This window comes from Tachypleus tridentatus, chromosome 6, assembly GCF_004210375.1.
Source record: "Tachypleus tridentatus isolate NWPU-2018 chromosome 6, ASM421037v1, whole genome shotgun sequence".
NCBI lineage: Eukaryota > Metazoa > Arthropoda > Merostomata > Xiphosura > Limulidae > Tachypleus > Tachypleus tridentatus.
This window is the reverse complement of record NC_134830.1, coordinates 92,149,736-92,175,154: the sequence shown is the minus strand read 5'-3', so window position 1 is coordinate 92,175,154 and position 25,419 is coordinate 92,149,736. Positions and strand designations below refer to the sequence as shown.

Sequence of the window (25,419 nt, the reverse complement as noted above, 5' to 3'; positions counted from 1 at the left end):
ATATTTGAACATGATGTATTATAACTGAAATGTGACTATATTTTACAAAATACCAGTTCAATAAAACACAGCCAAGATGGCTCACTATGTAAAGGTGAGTTTTATATTGTTGGATACAGTAACCTTAATGCACATGCACCATTGGCATTGCAACTTCTGTAATGTTAGCTAGGTATGACTGAAAAGTCAATATAATAAAGCTAATAAATATATATAATGTATAATTTTATGCAATTTAATCTATTTAGATTAAACATACATGTTTTTGTGTTATAATTTGCAGTCATTCTAAAACAAACAAACAAATAAAATACATTATTCATATTTCTTAATTTTTATCATGTGGTTAGTCAAATCAATCAAACCTCTACAGATTTGATAGTGAAAATAAGTTTTTTTCTTTATAAAACATTTGTTAATTATTTGAAGATTAGAAATTTTGCATGTGAAATTTCCAATTTTTCTGAAATTATAAAAGTATTTTAATCTTAAAATTACTTTGCATGTTGAATAGCCAACATTCAAAACGAAAAAGGTACAAGAAAAAGAAATCTTAACACCTAATGAAAAAAGTTAGATATTTTTCATACAAAAGCCTTCTAATATTTTCTGATGATCTGCAAAAGTTTGAAAAAATATACTTACTAATTTAAAAGTTATAGCATGAAAACTATAACAAGCACAAAATAATTATAAGGTCAGTTCATGCTGAAAGAATTAATATTCTTTGATTTACTGACCTTAGAGTTTTTCCAAAATACCCATCAATGTCATTATCTATCCTTGCCTAAGTTGAATACCTTTGATTTTAAATGATAAAACATCAGAAGAAAAAGGTTATAACACTGGTTTGAATTTATGGGTTTTTAGTAATTTAAGAACATTATATGAATTGATGTAAAATGCTTAGTTACAAAAGTTAAAGTATTGTAAATACTTTATTTTTCATTCCATGAAATCATACAGCACTATAAAACATCACATCTTCAAATTATTAATGCTGTCACAAGGCTAAAGAGTAAAAAGTAAATTATATTTTAAAAGTTGTATCAAACAAAATTTAAATCTTCTTATACAATAAATAAAGATTACCACCTACAATTTTTAAATTTGCTCCAATAATAGAGAATTTTTTTTAATATTACTTATATTTGTTCTTTCAATTTTCTTTTTATCATGTCTGAAAATTACTGTACAAGCATCAAGTAATCAATACCAACTATATTTTCACACTTTTTTAGCATTGGAGCTGATAAGGGTAAAGTGGTAAGGTGACTAAAATCAACCAGCTTATCACAAGCTAAACGACCAAGTACAAGAAGTATGAAGTCTATAAATGATACACAAAGTATTCAAGAACCATTTAGAATTCATTGGTAGATAATTGCCACATGCAAAGTATAATATTACACTTGCAGCTGCTTTCAAGTTGTTCCTCTCTGCTCATCCTACTGCTGACTATTGTGATGCTTTAATTTTCCCTACTGAATTGCAGGTGAAATCGTTCACATCTCAGTAAAAAGCTAAACATCAAAAGGTGATAGCAGAAGCAGTAAATGTTGGTAATTTATTAATTCATGATGATAAGAATGTGACTTTATTGATATATACTGAATTTACTCTCAACAGGTAGCCTTTAGTATTAGCTGGTATGGATATTTCAAAATTTATCAATTAAAAAACAAAAATTTATCTCAAAGTAGTCTTGATATATCTAAAACCACCATTTGAAAATTTCTGGATTGAACTTACTTTAAATATTCAACAGAGTATAGTGTAAATACACCCCTTAGCTCCTGAGGGATGTGTTAAAACTCTTAATGTGTTTTACAGCACTTTATAAAGTTAAGAGATTTGTCTCTTACCTTGGAAAATTCATCAAGAAAACAAACATGGCTCACTGGATCTCGTTTTTTAGCCAAAACTTTCTGCAAGTGTTGTACCTGTATGTTATAATATTAAATAAAACCAACCTTTAATTTTTAATTGTAAAATGAAACACAAAACTGATGATGTGTTGAGGAAGTAGATGTCTTAAAATATTTTGCTTACCACCTCCTTTGTATTAACATTCTCGTCACAAACAAGTTAAAAGTATACATATAACATTTTTAAAAAAAATATATTCAAAATTGAATTAAACCATGTTGGTATGTAAAGGAAACAGGTGTTACTTAATTTTGGTTTTCATGGAAATTCTCAATATATATCCCACATACAAGAGTTTTTCTGTACTAAAGACCATCTCACAATTTCTCTGTTCTTAGCTTGTATACATTTACAGACATAAAGATTGTAAGGTCTCATATACTGGCAAAACCAGTTGCCATCTATTAATTAAATTACTTTATTGTCATTGATTATGAATAAACTTGATATTACAACATGATTAGTTAATCAAATTATACGAGTTATAAGTTTTTAAATTATTATAAGGAAATATTTTTAAAAATCTTCAGTCTCCCCTAGTATAAGAATTGTGACATTTGTTCTCTAAGTCTTCCTTTTTCTTTAACGTATTTACACTCCTTTAAGCACAAGACAGAAACTAGAAAACAAAACTCACTTGCCATGCACACCTGTCACATCCATCTTACACAAATTTCCAATGGTTCTCTCTAATATTTAATACCACATTGTATATAACCAGAAGAAAGTAAACTTACCAAATCAGATAATGTTATTTTCTATACAGAGGACTTTCTATTTCACATCCGATTTGAAACTTTACTCTCATAGAAATCGCACTGACAAGCTTAGCTGAATTTTTAAAAGTTCTTATCACATAGGCAGAAAGCTAGAAAAATTATGACTTGCAGGACATTATTTACTTTATACATGTTATTACTCTGTATAATTATTTAAATCAAGAAAAATTATTTTGTGTAACAGCACCATTAGTATAAAAATAGTAGATTTAAGTTTCATCAACAGTCAACAGCAAAAAAACAAGGCTCAAGGAAGTATTATATTTTTTGGTTTTCATGTGTATTTTTATTTATTATTACAATAAAAGTGACTAAAATGTAAAAGTTATAAACTTTTTAGGTCAGATATAGGCATATTAGCTAACATAATGAAAAATAATAACAATAGAAACACTTGCCAGCTATGGTTCCAAGCAGATCATGCATTACATTATCTTACTAAATAATATGAGTTATGTTTCCCAAATAATTTACTATATGTGTGGTAGGATGACTAGTTAGAGACACTGTTCAAAGAGTAGATATATACTGTTATGAACTTGAATTTATTTAGGAACAATTGTAATTTCCTATTAAAATTTACAGCCATTCTAGCAAGAAAAAAACAAGGATAGTGCAGATATATTTCATATTATTTTTTATAGTGGTATGAAGCAGTCAAATTGTACAAATACATACACAGTTATGGTAAGGAAATTAACAAAAGCATTTATGATCTTAATGTAATGAGGCTGAATGGGCTGGAGCGTTGTCGTGATGGAGAAACCAGTCACCACTCCTTCACATTTCTGGCCTTTTGCGACGGATGGCGTCCCTCAGACGTTTCAGAACTTCAATGTAGTAAGTCTGGTTCACTGTGGAGCCTTCGAAAAGGTACTCTTGGTGAATAACACCCTTAGCATCGAAGAAAACTGTCAGCATCACCTTGACCTTGGATCGAACTTGGCGAGCTTTTTTTGGGTCTGGGGGATGTTTCACCCATCCACTGGGACGATTGGACCTTCCTTTCAATGTCATAACCATAAACCCATGATTTATCACCTGTTATGATCCTTGACAAGAAGTTTTCATCTTCTTCTGAACGATCAAGCAGTTCCTGACATACCTGGACGCGATGGGCTTTTTGTTTGTCCGTCATCAGGTGTGGCACAAATTTTGCAGCAACGTGGTGCATCTTCAATTTTTCGGTCAAAATCTCATAACCAGATCCAACTGATATCCCACACTCTTCAGCAAGCTCCCTGACAGTCAGATGTCGATTTGCCTGCACCAGGGTGTTGATTTTGTCGATGTGTGGGTCATCAGTTGACGTGGAATGATGTCCAGGACACTCATCATCTTCAATGGACTGTCGACCATCCTTAAAACGTTCATGCCACTTGAAACATGCCGTATGCTTCATAGCAACATCACCATAAGCCGTGTTAAGCATAGCAAAAGTTTCAGTTATAAATTTTCCAAGTTTAACACAAAATTTCACAGCAAGTCGTTGCTCCTTCAGGTCATTCATTCTGAAATCTGCCAAACGAAAAAATCGCACTTCACTTAAAACCGCGTAGCTAATACACAAATGAAGATATCTGCAATTGGGAAATGGAGTCGTAATCAGCTGATCTGTGCAAACCTAGCAACACCAAGCGGATTCCCCTGGAACCAACTGGAGCTGTGCAATTCAAACAGTCCGCATATTTTTTGAACAGACCTCGTATGTTCTGTAGATAATACAATTACTGGAAATACATTTCATTCACAGAAGGTTTATAACAAATTTCAGGACTTTATGTCTCTAACTGGATATCCCTGTAAAACAGGATCAACTATGCTGTCACTAACATAACAACTTTCTTTCCCTATTATACCAGAAATATTGATTGGTTTGTTGGTTTGGTGATTTATGACACAAAGCAACTTGGATATAGGTACCAAACATCTTGTAAAAAATTAAAAATAAAGTAAAATTAGTAAAATTCATAATAGGAAATTAAAGTAAAACAAAACAAACTTTAGTTTTTGAATTAAAAACATAAATAGCACTAAATCCAATTTTTACATCTAGTCTACAGGACAAAGAGAAAAACTACAGAAATACAAGTTGTAAAGGACTTTCTGTAGCATAATTGTAATTATCATAACCAGACAGAAAACTAACAGGTATGTTCAGAAACTACTATTAGTCACCTGAAGTTGACCTTTCCAGTCCTGGTTCTGAGTTATTTGACGTTATGGTCATTTTCAGAAAGTAAAGTAACAAAAGTTTCAAGACTTGTAGCAAGATTTTAATTATTATAACTCACCAGGATGACTAACAGGTAGTTCAAACAGCAACATTAGTCACCTGAAGTTGACCTTTTCAGTCCTAGTTTTGAGTTATTTGATGTTACAGCCATTTTATATTTTCAAATCAAACTAGATGTACTTTGATTCTTAAAAGGGAATCACATTAAAAAAGGTCTAATGTATAAATTAAAAACTTAAATAGCATTAAAAAGATTAATACCCTTTAAAAAATTTAAAACTTTACCAAAATGGACAGTGTTACCATCACCAATAACACTGAGTAAGAAAAACACAACCTCAGGTGGGATGCTTTGATATGGAACAAAGTTTCGATACATACAGTAAAGTCAGTTGCAAACGGCGGAGGTGCAAAAAAGGTTCATGAGACTATGTATAAGCTCTGAACTGGGAAAGGGCAGAAAACCCCAGTGCAGAGACGAAGTCCTTGATGATGAACGGGGGTCCAGCAAAGGTCTGGCAGAGCCATATACTAGTGATCCATAGTCAAGTTTTGATCGAATAAGAGCATGATATATCTATCATAGAACATCGATCCACTCCCCAAGTGGTGGTAGAGAGGACACGGGGGATGTTCAGTGCTTTTGTACATTTGACCCGTAGCTGCTTAATGTGTGGAATAAAGGTCAGCTTACGGTTAAAGATAAGCCCCAAGAACTGTGGTCTCAGGGACCACAGGCAGTGCAACTTCACTGATACAGAGTTCATGACCAGGGTGAATACCCCGTTGGTGCAAAAGTGCATGCAAACGGTTTTAGAGAGAGAGAAATTAAAGGCTTTTTATTTGTTTTGAGAAAAGTTCTCTTGGAGCACAGAGAGATCTGTCTGCACTCCCACTGTAGTTGTGAAATGAAGTGCAGCAGCATATGTCTGAGATGAAGTGGTAGACAGCAATTTTCGAGCCTTAGGATAGGTAATGTTATGAATCGTTTTCAAACGCTGCATGTCTTTTTCTTCCAACCATTTAGGGAAAGAATGAAAATGGGATGGGTAAGAGCTATTGCAATTGACACAATGTGGGTCTGTTTCACACTCATAGGCATCATGTTCCTTGCCACCACAATGAGCACATGTCGTCTTTCAGTGAACGAACCTCTGACACTGGAAACATTGAAAAGGGTTTGGAATGTACAACCTTACCCTGCAATTAAGATAAACCTTCCTTGATGATGGCAGGTGAACATGGTTATGTAAATATAAGAACAAGGATATTGGTTGGCAATGTAACTCCATCTTTGCGAGTGGAGATACACCTCACTGCAGAAACTCTTTGGGTGGAGAAACCAGTGAGAATCTCTAACTCAGAGATTTTCTTCAAATCCCTCTCAAAAATAACTCCTCATGATGAATTCAAGTAGCATGGGGTGTAACCTCAATAGGTATATCCCCAATGGCCTTTGAATGCAAGAGAAGTTCACTGTGTTGAGATGTAAATGTTTCCACCTACATATCACCAGAGCAAAATTTTTTACTGACTTTAAAGAGCCAGCAAGTGTCTCTAGTCCCTTTTGAATGAAAAAGGGAGACATCTGTTCTAAAGATTTGTCTGAAAGAGAATGTAGTATAAGAAAATGAGGTACAGGTGTTACAGATGTTGAAGATTGCTGTTCAGATTCTTCTGGATGTGGTTTTATGTATGGACTATTTTTTAAGTTTTTATTTGCAGAATTTGCAATAAAGAAAGAAATATTTCAATGCAAACTGACCCCATCCACCATGAAGCCCTATGAGGGGATGCACTACAATGCCAAATTAGAATACTGCAGCAATGGTAGGGTTTCGTGAGCACTATACCCAAACATCAGCATCAAATACAGTGTCCACAACAGCTGTTAAGAACATCCAACACTGGTACTTGGTTGACCCTAGCCCAAGTGGATCAGCCAATTGGCCCAAGGGGGGTTACCCATCTACAGGAATTCAAGGCCAAAGTGGTGTGTTAGGGTTGGACCCCTCAACCACTAGGATCCTCTCCTCTCTTTCATGGGTCACCATGCACAGCAAACACGCGAGTGGATATTTAGATCCTTAGGAGGTAAACTGAAAGAACAGAATCTTCCCTGGGAGGTCCCCTCAGCACTTACATGAATCAACACCAAGGGGCAGAAAAATTGAAGCAGTTAATGTTGAATAAGTCCCGAGTTTTATTTTAAATACGTTTTAATACTAGATGTTTGCAAAGAGTGCACTGCATCTACATATACCAAAATTAAGTTAATAAGAGCAGTAAGGCAAAAAGTGAACTGCAATAAATTTTTAGTTGATATTGGATAAGTAATTAGCATGATGTCACAAAAGAAAAAAATTCAATTGTAAAATTACAAACAAACTGTTTTAGTGGCTTTGAGACTGTATAAGAAAATGCTGTAATAAGATATGAAAATTACATACATAAGAAATGCACTCTGCTCCAACAGTTATAGAGTTAACTTAAGTGTTCATAAATCTGATAGCTCAAGCAAAGTTTATCACATTTCATAAGAACTATTTATATATGCTCATGCAGCCATATGTTGCCATAAATACGAGTCGTGGTGCCATAGACAACATACACGTCTACATTTGCTTTACAGTAAATTTTGATAATTCAATAAAACTATCCTACCTGACTTTTATGAGGAAGGATATTTGTACTGCAAGTCTGCTACACTACTTAGGACTAAAAAACAATACACTGAAGAAGAGAAATTTCAGTGATCTCTAAAGAAGTCCAAAAACTCAAGCAACAGTGTATTTTGAATAATATGAGCTTCAAAACCTACCTTAAGTTAATCAGGTATAAAACACCCTCATCCTCAAAGTGAGTGATATATATATAGTTAGAAAAGAAAACTTCTTGGTTAAAAAAAAACGTTTGTTGTTGTGAATGTGAATATACCTCCTCGGCAGTGTTGACAAGGTAATAAATGTAAATATGAAATTCAAAAGGATAATAAACTTCCATGTAATTCCCAAACTTAATGGCTGTTTCCACAAATAAAATGGTTGAATCATAGCAATCTCATTTGACTACAAATACTGTACTGCAAATTCGTCCTGATGCAACTCCAATGATTTTTAATAGTAGCGAACTTCAGTAAGATAATCTTGTAAGTAACACACTTAGGTAAAGAACTTTGATAAAATCTTGTCAAAATGTACAGTTTAATAATACTGATTTCACCACCCTTTGTTAAACATCCATGTAAAAGAAACTGCAATATAAGGCAATAATATACAATCATGGCCACCAGACTAATAACAATTGATGATAGAACAAGTACCTTCAGCGATAACATGAGAGCTGGAACATGATACTTTGGAAGTAACAGTTAACTTCAGTATACAGTTCACAAAATGAAAGCAGTACTTAGAAATAAATTTTAAAGTTAAAATTAGTGTACATGGTTAAAAAATTAATATTCAGTATTAACTTTTAATATAGAGTATGCAAAAGTCATATTTAAAGTAAATTATAATCTAAAGGGTAATACACTTTCATCTCAAAAGTATATTGGTTAAAGAATAAACTTGTATATCAAATTCTACTCAGACCTGACTACAGGCGACATAAATCTGATCCATCAATCTCTCCATGTTGGACCACAGTGTTTTCCTGAACACTCCTACATTTCCCAATGTTGGCATTGCAGCTCTACCTGGACCACCTGGAGAATGTGTTTTTAATATTGTTCATATATAAGGCACATTATAAAAAGATGTAAGGTAAGCTAACTTGAACATTGATATGATTTTTAAATTCATACTTCTTTTGATATTATGATCCATTGTATATAAATCTTAAAGTATGCATAAGCTAGTTTTTATTAAATTAACTCTCATCACAAGATCAGTTAACTGACAGAAATAATAACCATTTTGTATTAATTATAATTTCTATTTTATAACTTTTAATATAGTATATGTATCATTACAGGATTTGGCTGACTTTCAATAAACGTATTTTCAAGTATTTTCACAAAAATAAAATATTTTAATGAAGTGTTTTTACTAAAGATTTGTCCATGAATAGATGGAATCTTTTTTTTTTTTTTACACTAGTCTGAGTGCAAAATGATTTTCATGGTAAGATTAAAAATACGTTTCTTCCTCCCAAAAACTTCATATTTCATTTTTATAATTTCTAAAACCTCCTAAATAAATTTCAAATGTTTCTCTCAGTAAAACTTCACATATTATCTGTTATTTTCTCCATCCTATCTCTATACAAGGTTGGCTAATTTGACTAACCTCATAACCACTAAATTAAAATTTGAAATAAATCTAATATACCCTTTTTTCTTTCTAAAATGAATTCAAATTGTAACATGAAACTACAGTTGTTTATCCTAAATAGTTTTAAACACGTACCATCCATTTATATTTAAATGTTATAGTTTTACTGTTTTTCAACCATGTCTAACTAATACACCCACCACACAAGTTGTAAGTCATGTGGTAAATGTGAAACTTGTGTTACAGTACTGTATAACACAACACATGTACTACTCGTGAGCACACCCTATGAAAAATTATTATTCTTTATTTTACCTTGTCTATCCTAAACAGTAAACATTTTCCTATTGAAAATGTATTTTCGATAATACTTACCTCTGCTAACACTTACAGCCATTATAGGGTTTCTCCTTTTTCTCATTTAAGTATTGGTCTAATTTTTTCTCACTTCTTCTAGTCTTTTATATCCTATTCAACTATTCTTGGCAATATTTGTCTTGCGACATGCTCCACCTATATCAGTGCGCCCTCTATTCTGGTAATGTAAATGAGCATATCCTTCAAATAACGTTTTTTTTAGACCGACTTTATCCCAGTCTTTAACACCAGTTCTTAAGGGGGAAGAAGAATGTCAGGTAAGTATTAATGGAAATACATTTTCAATTTAGGAAAATGTTAACTTCAAAAACATACATTACATCCAGAACAGGCATGCTCAGTTTCTGTATCAAGAGTGGAACTGTACATATGCAATTATCACTATAGGCCAGCCCCAAACAGATAGCCAAGGTTAAGTAACCAAGAGTTGGAACTAAGAGGTCTTGGTTCATATATCTCACACTGGTGGCAAAAGCAATTGGGCAACAACATTTATGTACTGATTGGACACTAACCTGTAACCACAGAGTGATGAGTTCCAAACCACCTAAATCATGATGAGAAAGTAAGAAATCAAAGCAGATAAGCATTTTTCTAAACCTAAAGAAGTCCAAAAAGCAGCACCCTGTGTTCTGAATAACAGGATTGCTAATGCCTTACTCAAGCAAAATAACAGAACTCCTTGAGTCCTAAATTATGAACATTCATCCACACTCTCCAACCATGTGGGAAAGAAGCCTTTCACTTGTTCATGAAATTAAGTGAAGGACATGGAACAAATTGTGATCAACTAAGGATCCACGTACAAAATTATGAGAAAACAGTAGACACTTTTAACAGTGTACTGGTTGTGGTTGGTTGGTTTGGTGTTTCATGGCACAAAGCAACAAGGCTATCTGCACCAAAAATTTGGTAGAAAGTTAAAATTATTAAAATTCATAAAAGGAAATTAAGGCAAAGTTTAATTTTTGAATTAAAAACATAAATAACATTAAATTTAATTTTTACATATAGTCTACAGCAGTAAGAGAAAAACTACAGTAATACAAGTTGTAAAGGGCTTTCTGTAGCATAACTGTAATTATCATAACTTGCCAGGAAGACTAACAGGTGAGTTCAAAAACCACCCTTGGTCACCTGAAGTTGGACTTTTCAGTCCAGGTTTCGAGTTATTTGACATTACGGCCATTTTCAGAAAGTAAAGCAATATAAAGATAGGTCACATTTGGGGGCTGTAATAAGCCATGGTGAGATGAGCTGACCAATAAATACAGCAATGTTATCCAAGAACAGGCCCAATTCATCCAACTTCCCTGGATGTAAGGGCTAAAAGAAGCAATGACAGATTGTCTGTTCTGAAAAAGCATGGAAAGAAATCACAATCCCAGGTGGGATGCTCTTGTAAGGAAGTAACTTTCAAGCATAGAGTAAAGATAGCTGCAAACAGCAGGGATGGAAAGGAGGTTAAAGAGACTCTGTGTATAAGCTCTGAACTGGGGAAGTGCAGAAAGCCATGATGCAGAGCTGAAGTCTCTGATGATGAATGAAGTCCAGCATCTTTAGGGTTGATGTCCAAGCAGAGCCATAGATCAGTGATTCACAATCTGGTGTCAATCAAATAAGAGCACAGTTTATCTTTAGCATAAAACATTGATTCATTCCCCAACTGGTGGAAGAGAGGATATGGAGGATGTTCAGTGCTCTTGTACATTTGACCCATAGCTACTTGATGTGTGGTATAAAGGTCAGCTTACAGTCAAAGATAAGTCCCAAGAGCTTTGTTTAAGGGACCACAAGCAGTACAACTTCACCAATTTGGAGTTCAGGATCAGGGTGAATACCCTGTTGGCAGCAAAAGTGCATGCAAATGGTTTAAAGAGAGAGAGAAGTGCAAACCATTTGCTGTGGTCCACTTCCGAAAACAATTAAGGACAATCTGCAGCTGAAGTAAAGAACGAGAAAGTGTTGATCCCACATGAACTTGGAATCGCCTGTTCATTAAAAAATTTCAATAAAAATGGGCAAATGTTCATGTCACCCATATAAATGGAAGATTTGTAAAATACCATACCTCCACGTTGTTTCACAAGCCTTCTCAATGTCAAAGAATATTGAAACAAGATATTGTCATTTGAAAAAGATTTCTCTGATTGATGTTTCAAATTGAATCAAGTGGTCCATGTCATCAGAACTCACATCGGGTGGGTGAAAGGAGCTTGTTTGATTTGAGGAACCAAAGAAGATGAGCATTAACCATCCTCTCTAAGGTCTTACAGAGACAGCTCATCAAAGGAATTGGATGGTAGTTTGAAGGAATCTTGGGATCCTTACCAGGCTTAGAGAAAGATAGGACAATAGATTGGCACCAGGCATTAGGAAAAACTTTCTCCTGCCAGGTCTAGTTAAAAAAAAACACAGAAGAATAGCAAGAGAACAGGAGGTAGATGGAGCAGCATTTTGTTGTGTACATCATCAGGTCTGACCTATGTCTGCCAGACCGATGAAGGACCAGTTTGAGTTCCACCAGTGTAAAGGGACGATTATCATCACAGAGACAATCAGCTTGAAAGCAAAAAGGTGACTGCTCTGCCTGAGTCTTGATGGCCATGAAGATGGAGGATGAAGCAAAAGTGCTAGATACTTAAAGTATAGGCAATGCTTAAAGTATCAGCTACTTTCTGGCCATCAGAGAGCAAAATTGTGAGGGGGACAGAATTATATTGCCCACTGACCTTTAGAATCTTGTCCCATATGAGTTTGGAATGGGTGGTAGAAAATATGCTGGTTGTGAACTTAATCCAAAAGTCCTTCTGGCATTGACGTCTTACTCACCAAGCATGTGCATGGGCCTGCTGGAAAGTGATGTAGTGCAAGAGTGTGGGATACCTATGTAATGTATCCCAAGCCCATTTTTTTGAGTCTTCCATGCCATGTGGCAGGCAGGATTCCACCACGGACAAGGATATCATAGAAAATGTGTCGAGGTTTTAGGAATACATTGAGCAGCTGCCTGAATAATACAGTCAGTTACTGCTGCCACACAGCTGTCTACCGATGGCTTACAGACGATGGCACGATCAAGTTCTGCGAGAACAGAGGGCCAGTTTTCTTGATCCAGCTTCCACCAGGGCATGCAGGTCAGATGGCATTAACAATGGCCAGTCTCTCTCAAAATTATAGGAAAATGATAACTGCCTTGTGGATTATTGTCAACCCTGCATGAAAAGTGGGAGAAGAGAGAAGGGGAGCATATTTACAGATCAATATCAGTAATGGACTGATTAGTTGCATGAAAATAAGTATAAGAACCATGACTGAAAAGAGAAAGGTTATGATCAGAGAGCATATGCTCTACAGAGTGATCCCTCCCATCAATATCAGCTCTTCCCCAAAGGGGATGATGTCCATTAAAGTCCCTTAGGATTAAAAAGGGAAACAGCAACTGTTCAATGATAGCATCAAGGGCTGATTGATCATAGTTCTCTCCAGGCAACAGGTAGAAAGAACAAACAGTGATGGTACAACCCAAGGAACCAAGATAGTTATGGCCTCCAAAGGTGTGTTGAGTGGCAAAGACAGCATGGGAACATGTTGATCAACCAACTGTACCACCCCTCCATGCACTCATCCACCACACAGCCTGTCATTTCTGTACAAAAAAAGTGCCAAAAGGTGACTATATTGGCAGGTTTCAGAAATGTTTCCTACAAGGAAAGACATACAGGATGGTAGGAAGCAATCAGAGCTTTGATGTCATCCAGATTAGAACATAAACCTTGACAGTTCCATTGTATCAAGGTGGCCACTTTTATATGTGTAGGCAAATTGGGTAGAGAGCCCTCCTGTTTATGACCACATCTTTTTTCTTTGTCTTTATTTGAGGGAGGTCTGTCAACTCCATGGATCCTGCTTTGGGTCGATTAGGCAGGTCTTTGTTGTTGGAAATGGATTCCAGCAACTGATGACGTAAATGAATGATCATCTTGCATCTTGGGGTGGGAGAAAATATACAAAAGAAAATGCCTCTACCAGGAACCACAGAAAATGGGTCTTGGGGTTTGCTGGAATGTATGTATGGGACAGAGATGGGTGTTAACATTGATTCATCATCTTTTTTTTAGCCATGGAGATCAAAAAACAATTTTTATTTGGTTTCAGAACGACTCTTTTGGAGGCAGAGAGAGATCTGTCTGTACTCTCACTGTAGCAGTGGAATAAAATGCAGCAGCATACATCTGAGATGAAGTGGTGAACAGCAACTTTTGAGCCTCAGGGCATGTGATGTTTTCAATCATTTTCAAATGCTGCAACTTTTTTCCTTCAAACCATTTAGGGCAAAAACGAAAGTAGGATGGGTGAAAGCCATTGCAATTGATGCAATGAGGGTTTGTTTCACACTCACAGGCTTGTGGTCCTTGCCACTGTAACAAGCAGATGTCAAGGAACCACTGACACTGGAAACATCTGAAAGGGTTTGGAATGTATGGCCATACCTTGCAATTAAGATAACCTGCCTTTATGGTGGTAGGTGAATGCAGTAAAATAAATGTCAGAATGAGGACATTCATCAGCATCATAATTCCATCTTTGCGAGTGGAGATACGCCTCACTGCCAGAAACTCCTTGGGTGGAAAAACTAGCAAGAATCTCTGACTCAGGGATGTTCTTCAAATCCCTTTCAACAATAACTTCTCAAAGTTGCATGAGGCATAACCTGAATAGATATATATCCAATTGCATTTATGTGCAAGAGGAGTTCACTGTGTTGAGATATGGATGTTTCCACCAATATGTCACCAAAGCAAAGCTTTTTTGCTAACTTTGGAGAGCCAGCAAGTCCTTCTAGTCCCTTCTGAATGAAAAAAGGAAGACAGGTACCCTAAAGGTTTGTCTGAAAGAGAATGTAGTATAAGAAAATGTGGTAAGAGGTGTTACAGATGTTGAAGATTGCTGCTCAGGATCTTCAAGACATGGTCATTTACCTATGGACTGTTTTAACTATTTTATTTAAGTTTTTATTTGAAGGATGCATAATAAAAAAGAATATTTCAGAGTCCACTGACCCCACACACCATGGAGCCCTATGAGTGGATGCACTACAATGTCAGGGTTTCATAAGCATTATATCCGATCACCAGCATCAGATGCGGTGTTCACAACACCTGTTGAGAACATCCAACACTGGTACTTGGATGACCCTAGCCCAAGTGGACCAGCCTACTGACCCTAGGCAGGCCACCCCAAGGCTGCCTATTTACAGGAATTAAAGACCAAAGTTGTGTGTTAGGGTTGGACCCCTCAACCACCAGGATCCTCTCCTCCCCTTCACAGGTCACTATGCATGATAAACATGTGGATGGACATTTAGATCTCAGAGAAGGTAAACTGAATGAACAGAACCTTCTCTGGGAGGTCCCCTCACCACATACAGAAATCCACACCAAGGGTCAGTGTACTGAACTGATACTAATCAAAACAAAGGGCTATGCATACCCCAACCAGATGAGACAAGCATCAAATCTGATGTTTTGTCCCAGATGTTGGAAAGAGTAGCACCAGCCTGTCCAGAAGCCCACTCGTAACACCTGTTCAAAGGACCCCAACTTTGCTCTTTTCCAAGAGTGGAGGAATTAATTCTAACACTCTAAAGGAAAAGCCTCTGTTCACCACCATACAACTGTAAACTTGGTGTGGGAAGGACTCACTAGGTCCCATAGTAGAACTTGAGGGGTACTGCACATTGGAGAGCCCTGAGGAACAGTACTATGAAAAGAGTAAATAGGTTCAAGTCAAGTTTCCTTAACTTTTTAAAACAAGTCAATTTCAGGTTATTCAAATCTGATGATCAGTAGAGGCAGGCAGGATCCCCTTTAGGTTTACTGATGATAACCTACAAGTTGTGATCCAGTATAATATGGTAATATCATCTGGTAAGCTTCTTGATGGTCTTACAAAACACCTTATTTCTACAAGGCCTATTGCAATCAGTAGTAAGTATAGTGAAACAGTGGTTGCTGGTGCAGAACTGAATTAAAGAAGCATACCTGCCTTGGTAACACTCACCACAGAATGGGATGCAATGAAAAAAAAAGGTAAGGGATCCTGGAAAGTAGAGAGACAAGAGAAGTAAATACTCATCCCTCCTAATAATCTAGCAGATATGGTTAAAATGGCCACAAACGGTAGGTGAAAACCCACAGACTATGTAAATAATGTGAGAGGAAAGTATTAAGGAAACATTGACCATTCTGCAAGATGTCCTCCTGAGGGCAATTCAATTGAGCTGCTAAAGATTTGGAAATGTAACAAAGCTGTTAAGGCATAACTCATAGAAGTTTCCTCCCCTGTAAAGATAGTCCAGAATAAGATACATGGATCAATTTGTGAAACCACCTCTTTAAAGTAAAGTGTGATTAGTTGAGGGAAACTGAACAATCCCAATGAGTAAAAATATCAATTTCTAGCACTGTGAAAGGAATTAGTGTGAGCCACATAACTCAGGGCCTGATGGGACATAACAGATAATTAGGGTCCAATGAATTAAAGAAGTGAGAAATGGTCAGCAAATGGTAAGAAAGATTTATTCCCTTTATTAGCTACCAGAGTCTTAGGAAGACAGAATGTATCTGGCTACAGCAGGACATAATAAAGCAATAAATATCTTGTGTACATGTTGTGCAAACAACTCTGACCCACAATGATCACAGGCCAGCAGCACCAAAAAATACACTTTTATGGGAAAGTGATACATAGTACCCAAGGTTAAAGGTTGAAAAGAAGGTCAAAGCAAAACATTTATATCACTTTTATATCAAAGTTAGGTAACTGAAAAGGCTTTTTGGAACAAAGGACAAAATGACTTGAGAAGGACAGATAGTGCTGGGGACTCAATTTCCAATATTTAGAATACCAAAAAGTTGTCAATAAAGCTGCTACATATAAGATGATAGTGGACAGAGCCAGGTCAAAAAATGAGATATAGTTAGAACATTTAAGTGAAGTGGGTTCAATTTCCTTACGAAACATCACTGGTGATAAGTTTGCCATTTCCATTGATAAATGGCCTTTGTGGGTCTACAGAGATTGAAACAAATACTATGCAACTGTGAAAGTGAAACAATGATGATATATGAAGGACCACATAACTTTCATGCATGAAGTCTGAGATTCAAAATGTTGGATCAAGGTTGTTTCAACATAGATGGCCAAAGGGAAAGTAGCAAAGGTGGACACCCTTGAAAATTCCGAAGAAGAGGAAACCATGGTTGTTAGCGCTAATCCTGGGCTGCCAATAGTACTCAGCAAGGAGTGGATTGAACCATAGCCATAAATCTGGGTAACAGACAAATTGGAAGAAAAGCATTGATGGATAACCCCATTTCATCTTGAGAAGGTACTGTGACCAAAATACCTGTAGCTGAGAATTCCAAGTAGTAGTGAATGCATCGATCATCAGAATCCTGAACTGAGAGCAAATCCATCAGAAAATCTCATGAAGTAGCAAGCATTCAGTTTGGGGAATTCGATTAGAGCAAAACAGAAGACCCGCTGATACGATGAGAATGAGTCCAGTTTAAAACCCAAGATCCTGAGAATGCATGCCTTCTTGACTGGAAATGTAATATACCACCATGGAATTTTCCATCCACTAGGGCTAGACCTTGAGCCATTACCCACTGGACAGCAAGATGTCCTACAATACTGATGTGAAAGGAAAATTCATTGTCATCCATAGACACTGGAATTATTGACTATTGATACAAGCATCTTATTATTGAAGTGAGGCAACTGTGAAGAGATAAATCTTAAGATAAAGGGTGGTATAAGGATACCTATTGTAGCATTGTTCTGATCCAACTATCAGTCAAGATATGAGATGTCGCTTCTGAATGATCTTGTGATTGCAGGTCACAATTCACTGAAAATGGCATGTGTGATTGTCCCAAAGGACTTCTAAGAGATTCAAGGGATACACACAACCCCAAATGAAAAAGAACCATCCAACAGCAAAACAATGAAATGTGAGTAACAGCCTGACAGCCTTTTCCATAGCATGGATCCAAAAGGAAGTCAGCTGACTCCCAACATAAATGTGTTGAAAAACACACCCAGATAGACAATGTATTGAGTTGGAAGGAGAATGGATTTCTTTGCTTCTATTAATGAGACATCACTGGTGGATTCTTAAGAATCTGGGTGTGCCATTCCACCAACCAACAAGATACTGCCAGAAGTAACCGGTCTTAGAACATTGGTTTATGTACAGGCTCAAAAATGAAGGTTGTGAGAAAAATTTCATAGAACTCTGCTGAAGATGTAGGATGCAGCTGCTGTGACAAAGGGCATAGTCCTGAACTACAGTATCTGACCTTTGCACATGAAACACTGCTATGAAAATGTGAAGACAGGAATTGGCAACAAACTTGGTCATTCACAGATCTAGTGAAAAATGCTAATATAGGTTGAAAAGAGATTCCACTGTGAATCTGGAAAGATCTACAAATTGGTTGAAACAAGAAAGCTCAATGATCAGACATCAATCTCTGGTCTTCTCAAGCACAACAAACAAATGGGAATAAAATTCTGGAAGAGCAGGTTCAACTCTTTCACCCCCTTGACTGACAAGTGATAGCTCTGGAACAAATATCCACCCTCTGCAAATCTGTCAGGGTGGAAATACTATAGGTCAAGAGGACAATGGAGGAGAAGATGTGAACTGAATGACCAACCACAATGCCAGAGCCTGGAGTACTCCTGAATCTGTTATGAAGAAATTCTGTATGTTAAAAAATATTGAAATTGCACTCCCACAGATTCTACTAGCATGGAGTAGTCACGGATGTTGCTGACAACAGTGTGTCTGAGTGTAGGAGCCTCATGGAAAATAATGAAATTTCAACTACATAACCATAAAAATGATAACAGTTTTAGGACACTTTACATTGTTGCATGTTAATATCTTTGTTCTAAGTTTCATTTATAAAATAAATAAAATGTGGTAAAATACTAACCACACCCATAGAAAAATAAGGTTAACTTTCATTAAGATTTCGAGAGCAGAAGAGCACAACATCCAAAAGTTCTTGCATTTTACATTTTATTATTGTTATAAAAGTAACTAAAATATAGAAATTAAATACTTATCAGGTTAGATAAGAAAAAATACTTGATAGCTCAAGCACATTTATGTGAACACAATGTTGTAATTTGATCAAGCATGCTGGTAATTTAATTCTCTATTTAAGCAATCCCTACTGCAATCACTTGCTCTGATATTAATAATATTGGCAGTAAAGCAATAAACTTAAATCACTTGGAGTTATGAACTATATTGGCTTTAAATCTAAGAGTATACAGTGTGTAATTGTCTGTAAGAATATATAGTCATTCTAGGAAAAAAAAAGAATTTCGATTTGTTCAATGTTTTTGTTATAGTGGTTGCAAGGTTAGTCAACTGAAACAAGCCTGTACACAGTGTTAAGGTAGAGAAAATATCAGATAAAATGTAAAGTTTCACTGATAAAAATCTTTTGATAATCATTTAGAAGGTGCTAACAGTTAGGCAAATGAAATATGACAACTGTAAAATGATAAAAGCATTTTTAATCTTAACATGAAAAACCACCTTAATTCTTTCACTGCCAAATTAAACTGTAGTCGATCCTACGGCTTTGTGCCATTTGCAACTACAATTGAATTTTAATAATGTCCTCTTTATTCAGTAGATAGCAACACTTTACATGCAGTGCAAAGCTACCACTTGATGTTCATGAACCACAGATATTTATCTTGGACATTCATGAACTTGATCACGTGATTAGTATTGTTTCTGGGATGCAAAAAAAGGAAAGAATTTTGTCAAGAAACTTTCCAAGATGGCTTCATGCATAATTCAGTGAGAATCAAACTCAGGGAATGACTGTTTTGAGTATAAAAGCTCAGAAAAAGATTCAGAAGGCAGTGGTGAAGAAAGTAGACCAAGCACACAAAGGAAATTGGAAGCAACCAAGTGAAAAGGCATAGTTAAAACCCCTAGAGTGCATGTGCATGGTTCCACTACCAGGGGAAGGTCAGTGAAATTATGAGGAAGAGCAACTGCAGTTTGAGAAGTGGCCTGAGGAAGCAGTTCAGAAATTCCACCCCAGGTACAGTCCCTGCCTCAACTTAAACCATCAACCAGTTCATTACAGGATGCCCAGTAGCAGTGGAAAACTGGAAGAAATGGAGATGTTTCAATGGGACTGGCTACAAAACTATGTATATTCCATGTTTATGTTCATTTGCAGTGAAATTAAACTTTTTAAATAATGCACCCATATTCAGTACTTATAGGCAAAGAGAATATGGCAATTAGCATTAGTTAAAAATAATAATTTGTCAACAAAAAGTTAAATTAGTCAATCAGATTCTAACTCCATAAATTCACAGACAAAAACCTTTAGTAAAAATACTTAGTTCAACTATCTTATTTTATGTAAAAAAAAAAGTCTAATATTAACTAAAAGCATTTTGAACTTCACAAAGATATATTTACCAAATTAAATGGTGAGTAACATATAACTTCATGATTACATGATGGCTGAAAGGTTAGTCAGAATGACCAAGTACATAAATGGAGTGTTATAAACCTTTGGCAATTAAAACAAACCCTTTATCACACCTTCAAATAGCTGTTTTAATCTTATTTTCAAACATTCTTTGAATCACACTAACCAATTTATTTATTTATTTTAAATAGTCAACTCAAAAACTATTTACATGAGCACTTCTGTGTGTTTCAGAGAATACAGTTTTAATGATGCAAACCAGAAACATGATACTTTGAACATCTCCCTGTTATTTATATTCCATTGGTACTAATTATTTGCAGTATCTTTCTCCAACTAACCCTGTCTTCTTTGCCACCTACTCACTTTCTTTTGCTTTTTTTGTACTAAAAAACATGGTTTTTCAATGTCACCTCTTTATTTCATTGTGTTTTCTATATGCCTGATTATTTTTGCACCATTAAGCAATGCCAAAAAATGAGCTTAATTTTTTTAATAACCTTATTAAAAATATTTTCAAAAACAAGTTGATATGCAGCATGAGAAACCTAATTGTAGGATTGTTTTTCTTGTTTGTTTTTTACTGTTTGAAATTACAAAATTAAAATACTAGCATTAAAAAGAGCTCATGAGCAATTGAATTTGTGTAAATATTAATTCTTCAGTTTTTATCCATGTTTTATATCAATCAACTAGTAGTCTTACATAACTACAGTATACATAACAATGTTCTGTAGAATGCCATTATTGTATAAAATGTCCAAACTGAAGGGAAAGTTTTTGATGACCTTTGGAAACATTCACTCGATAGGCTATGCTCTTGTAGCAACACGTGTTTTACTAAATACTTTAATGCTATGTAACACAAATTTTGTTGCTGGATAGTGTGTGTTATTTCTTAATTGCTTACGTTATAAAAGTACAGATAATGGTCATTATTCCCTTCAAACTTTGCTTTTGTGACCTGGATAATTAAATTTATAAATTAACCCATTTTCTATGTAAAAATGGGCAAATTTGCACATTTTCATTTACATAAGGTCTGAATAAAACAACATATGAATTAAAATTTACATGTATTTATACTAAAGTTATACAAAAATGGACAAAAATGTTTAGAAGTGAGTAGTTTTTCACAATTTGCAACTACAAATACTACTGAGGTATGAGCCTATCATGTTTTTGTTCTACATTCTTTGGTAGCAGTGTTCAAAGTCCAGTACATCTTGGTGGAAGTGCTCACCTTGCTTCTCTAAGTATGCTCCCATGTTCTCCTTGAATTTATCAAGATGAGAGTCAAGGATATGGATTTTCAGGGACATCCTGCAGCTAATTTTGCCATAGTTCTTCACCAGAGCCTCAACAAGTTCCACATAATTTTTAGCCTTGTGATTGCCCAAAAAGCCCCGAACCACTGCAACAAAGCTGCCCCAAGCTTTTTCTTCCTTCCTACTGAGCTTCTTGGGGAATTCTGTGCACTCCAGGATCTTCTTTATTTGTGATCTAATGAAGAAGTCTCAAATGTACTTGAAGGCTGCAGACTCCTTATCAAGAGCTGTGACAAATTGTTTCATAAGACCCAATTTTATGTGCAGTGGTGGGAATAACACCTTCTGGAGGTCCACTAGTGGCTCACACTTGACAGTGTGCCTCCCCACAGAGAACTTGCTCTGTTGTGGCCAGTGCTTCTGTTGTAGTTAGCTACAGTGTCCCTGCTGTCCCAAAGGCAAAGATAACTGGGGAACTTGGTAAAGCCTCCTTGGAGACCCATCAGGAATGCCATTTTGAGGTCTCCAATAACCTCCCAGCCATACTCATCATACTTCAAGGCTTCTAGCAAGGTCTTGATGCTGTTGTATTCCTCTTTGAATTGCACCAAACAAGCAAAGGGAAGAGACAGATACCTTATTCCTGTTAAGTTTGAGAAAATTCTCTAACAGTTACTCAGCACTGAATCCACTCAGAATATTCTGGAAAATGGGTAAATTTGAAAATTTCATTACCCAGGTCATAAGAGCAAAGTTTGAAGAGAAGAATAGGTCTTTTCCATTTACTTTAGGCATAAGCAATTGGAAAATAACACTTTCTGCCCAGGAACAAGTAAAAATTTTGTTACATAGTGTAATTAGAACCCAGCAAGTTACAACTTAACTAATGCTCTTCTTAACCATAAAGAACTCACATTAGTCATTAATTTTACAGGCCTACAAAACATTAACAAAGGAAAACTACAGTTAATTTAATATTTAAAATGAAGTGTATTTTTGATGATAATTAACTCATTTTTTTAGATGATAAAGTTTGGATACAGCTTGAATGGGTAGTGAAAGTGAAAACAACTTTGTACCTCATGATGACAAAGGCTTGTCAAAACTTTGTACATTTGTAATAGACAGTGTACATATACACAGAAATAAATATAGTGTGGGACAAAGATATCATATGACGAGAGATTACTTAACAGCTTAATAAAGGTGTTTTGGTAGCCTAAGGTATTGGGTTAGTGTAGGGCTGTTTTATTCAATTGAGACAGCTTCCTTTATTTTGTATTTGTTGGTATTTAGATTTTCATTTAAAATTATAGTTTTATATAGATATACTGCGATTTTATCTATTTGCAATGGTGGTAAGCATGAGAGTTTTTTTACTATGTTTGGTGGACCTGGTTTTTACTTCAGAAGATGTGCAGAAATGAGACTTCAGAAAAACACAACTTGAAAACTGTATCAATTATAAACAGACTCAGTGAAAAATGTTTGAAAAATAATTTTACATGTTTATGTTTTTCTGAAGTCTCATTTTTACACATTTTCTGAAGTAAAAACCAGGTCCACCAAACATAGTAAAAAAACTCATGCTTACTACCATTGCAAATAGAAAAAAATCACAGTATATCGATTAACAATAAATCAGTACCAATACACAATTTGATTGTATTTAGTCTTTAATTTGTAGTGTTTCTTATATGAAAGATTATTTAAGCTGTTGAAACAGCAACACCTTACTGTTTTTTTACAAGTCAGTTCCTGTTTCTTTGGTCTAGAATTTTTAGGCTGCTGGAAATGCAAACTGAGACAAACCCCAGCCAACAACCAACAAAATACATACAAAGTTCAAATTTCCTAGAATGTTAGAAAATAGTGGAAGTCTAACAAAAAATTAAAGCTACTGAGTACCAACCCGTTCTTACAGTTGCTAACAAAAATGTTTCCAATAGTTTTAACCATGAAATTATAAAACATTTCAATAATTGCACATTAAGTAGCATTTACTAATACGATATTGGTGAATTTTATCTCATATGATTTGCATCTGTTTATAATAAACTTGTGAAAAATGGTCTTAATTCTAACCTCTGGAAGAAGCCGATACAGGGTTTGTTATCAAACCCTTGATGTCCAAAGCTTCATTTACATTTTTCTTCAGTCTGTTTTTAACTTGTTCTACTACTTTACATATTTTTGCTTGAAGCACTTGTAAGTTATGGAAGACTTGGAGAGCAGTTGCAACTTGTGTTTGATTCTAGAAAAAAAAAATTGTCCTAAATTTGATTTTACACACACATTATAATATAAATGCATAAACAAACACAGCTATACACTGAGTAAAGGTTTACATATAAAAATGAATTATTTTTAAACAAAGTTAAGTGTTTTACACACATCACAATAAATTGTGTCAGTAAATAATAATGAAATACTAAAATATTTCAATGTTTCTCAGTAACAATTATTCTAGATTCATAAAGTATAGAAAGAGATTCACAATATGCAAGATGTTCCTATTTTCTATTTTATTACAAAGGTGTTTTAACTGAATCCAAATTTTAATAGTCCATAGAAAAACTTAAAATACTAACCACTTTAAAATTACTCAACTTTATGAAAAAATATATGACAAAATCACTATTATGCCTGTTGTATCCCAGCCAGTGTGATAAGCCTCAGTATTAGGTGAAAAACCCTACTGGCACTGGATACAGTAGGTGTAATGCAGCTGATAACACATACTAGCTTATTTACTCTCTCAATGCAAAGAAAAGTCATATTATATACAGATATATAGGTAAGCCAGAACCAGTTGGAATGTCTGTTTCTTCAGAAGCTTCATTTCACTGTGTGTATTGTTTTTCCCTCTGTTGCAGTTATTTTAACGTTTACTAAACTTTCTTGATGTTGTCTTGTCATTTATCTAGTTTTCTTTTTCTGACAAACAATATTTTCTTTATTGCACTGTTTATGAACTAATTTTTAGTTTTACTTAGAATTTATTTCATAGTTGGTGTTAGAAGTGTTCCACTGAAATAAAAAGCTGAGGTGGCTTGATGCCGTAAACATACCATCTTTTAATATGAATGTTATCCATTACTTCAAATTCCTGATTTAACCTAAATAGGTATTAAAATAATATGCTGTAAATATGGTCATTTGTTTAAAAGAAAACAAAAACAAAATCCCCAAATAATTGGGATTTGAATGTGAAACTTCGATATGAAAGTAAAAAACTTTAACCCTTTCGGCTTTGAATAACAACTTTTAATGTTTGGCATAGCTCTGAATACATATGTTTGACACTTCAACTAATTACAATATCAGTATTAAAAGCATGATATCTCGGCAATAACTCAACAAAAGTCCCTGAAATATTCAGTGATTGTACCCAATACTAAATATGTTAAATACATGAGAATAACAGGAAAGGTCGCCTGCCGTGCTGAGCCTTCAAGTCGACTGCGGTTGCCAACCGTGCCGAAAGGGTTAATCACTGAGCCACTTTGAAATCCAGTATTAATAAATATTAATTTAATATAACATGGCATTTCATGCTCTTCAAAATACTCAGAGCTTTCTCTATCAACAAAAACAAGTTTCAAAAAATCCCAACTGTAGGTTATACTTGAACACAAGACTTCTGCTTGAGGTTAGAATCCTCTATCCACTGAGAGTATTCAGCACATCCAGCACTAACAACAAACAGTGGCTTTTATATATATAAATTCTTCTTTACTTTCACTCCTAAAATTTTTAGAATTACAAATGTAATTTTTTCTAGTTCACACTATGGTTGTCTGATCTACTCCGAAACAAGAAGACTAACTTGCTGGTTTACCAACTATTCTGTATATTAACCCTTTCACTTTAGGCAGGTTAAAGTGCATATGTTATGTTGTTTTGGAGTTATTTTCCCAATTTTATTAAACAACTTCATTATTACTTATGTCAATAAAACTGGCATTGAAACAAAGTTTATAGTTGACATTTTAATACTATATATAT

General features: G+C 35.0%; 1 protein-coding gene across 5 annotated transcripts in view; it reads right to left on the bottom strand.

Moving 5' to 3' along the window:
• Positions 1 to 25,419, bottom strand: part of LOC143253045 (conserved oligomeric Golgi complex subunit 5-like) — a 94,232-nt gene that overhangs the window by 19,727 nt on the left and 49,086 nt on the right. For 3 of the 5 annotated variants that reach the window (XM_076506151.1, XM_076506154.1, XM_076506153.1), the window contains 3 exons: positions 23,497 to 23,665; positions 8,538 to 8,650; positions 1,866 to 1,943 (listed from right to left, as the gene is read on the bottom strand). The exons of 1 other annotated variant lie outside the window; for it this stretch is intronic. In XM_076506151.1, coding sequence (XP_076362266.1) covers positions 1,866 to 1,943; positions 8,538 to 8,650; positions 23,497 to 23,665 — 360 coding nt within the window. The remainder of the gene's footprint in view (positions 1 to 1,865; positions 1,944 to 8,537; positions 8,651 to 23,496; positions 23,666 to 25,419) is intronic. One more of the 5 variants, XM_076506152.1, reaches the window with a different exon arrangement.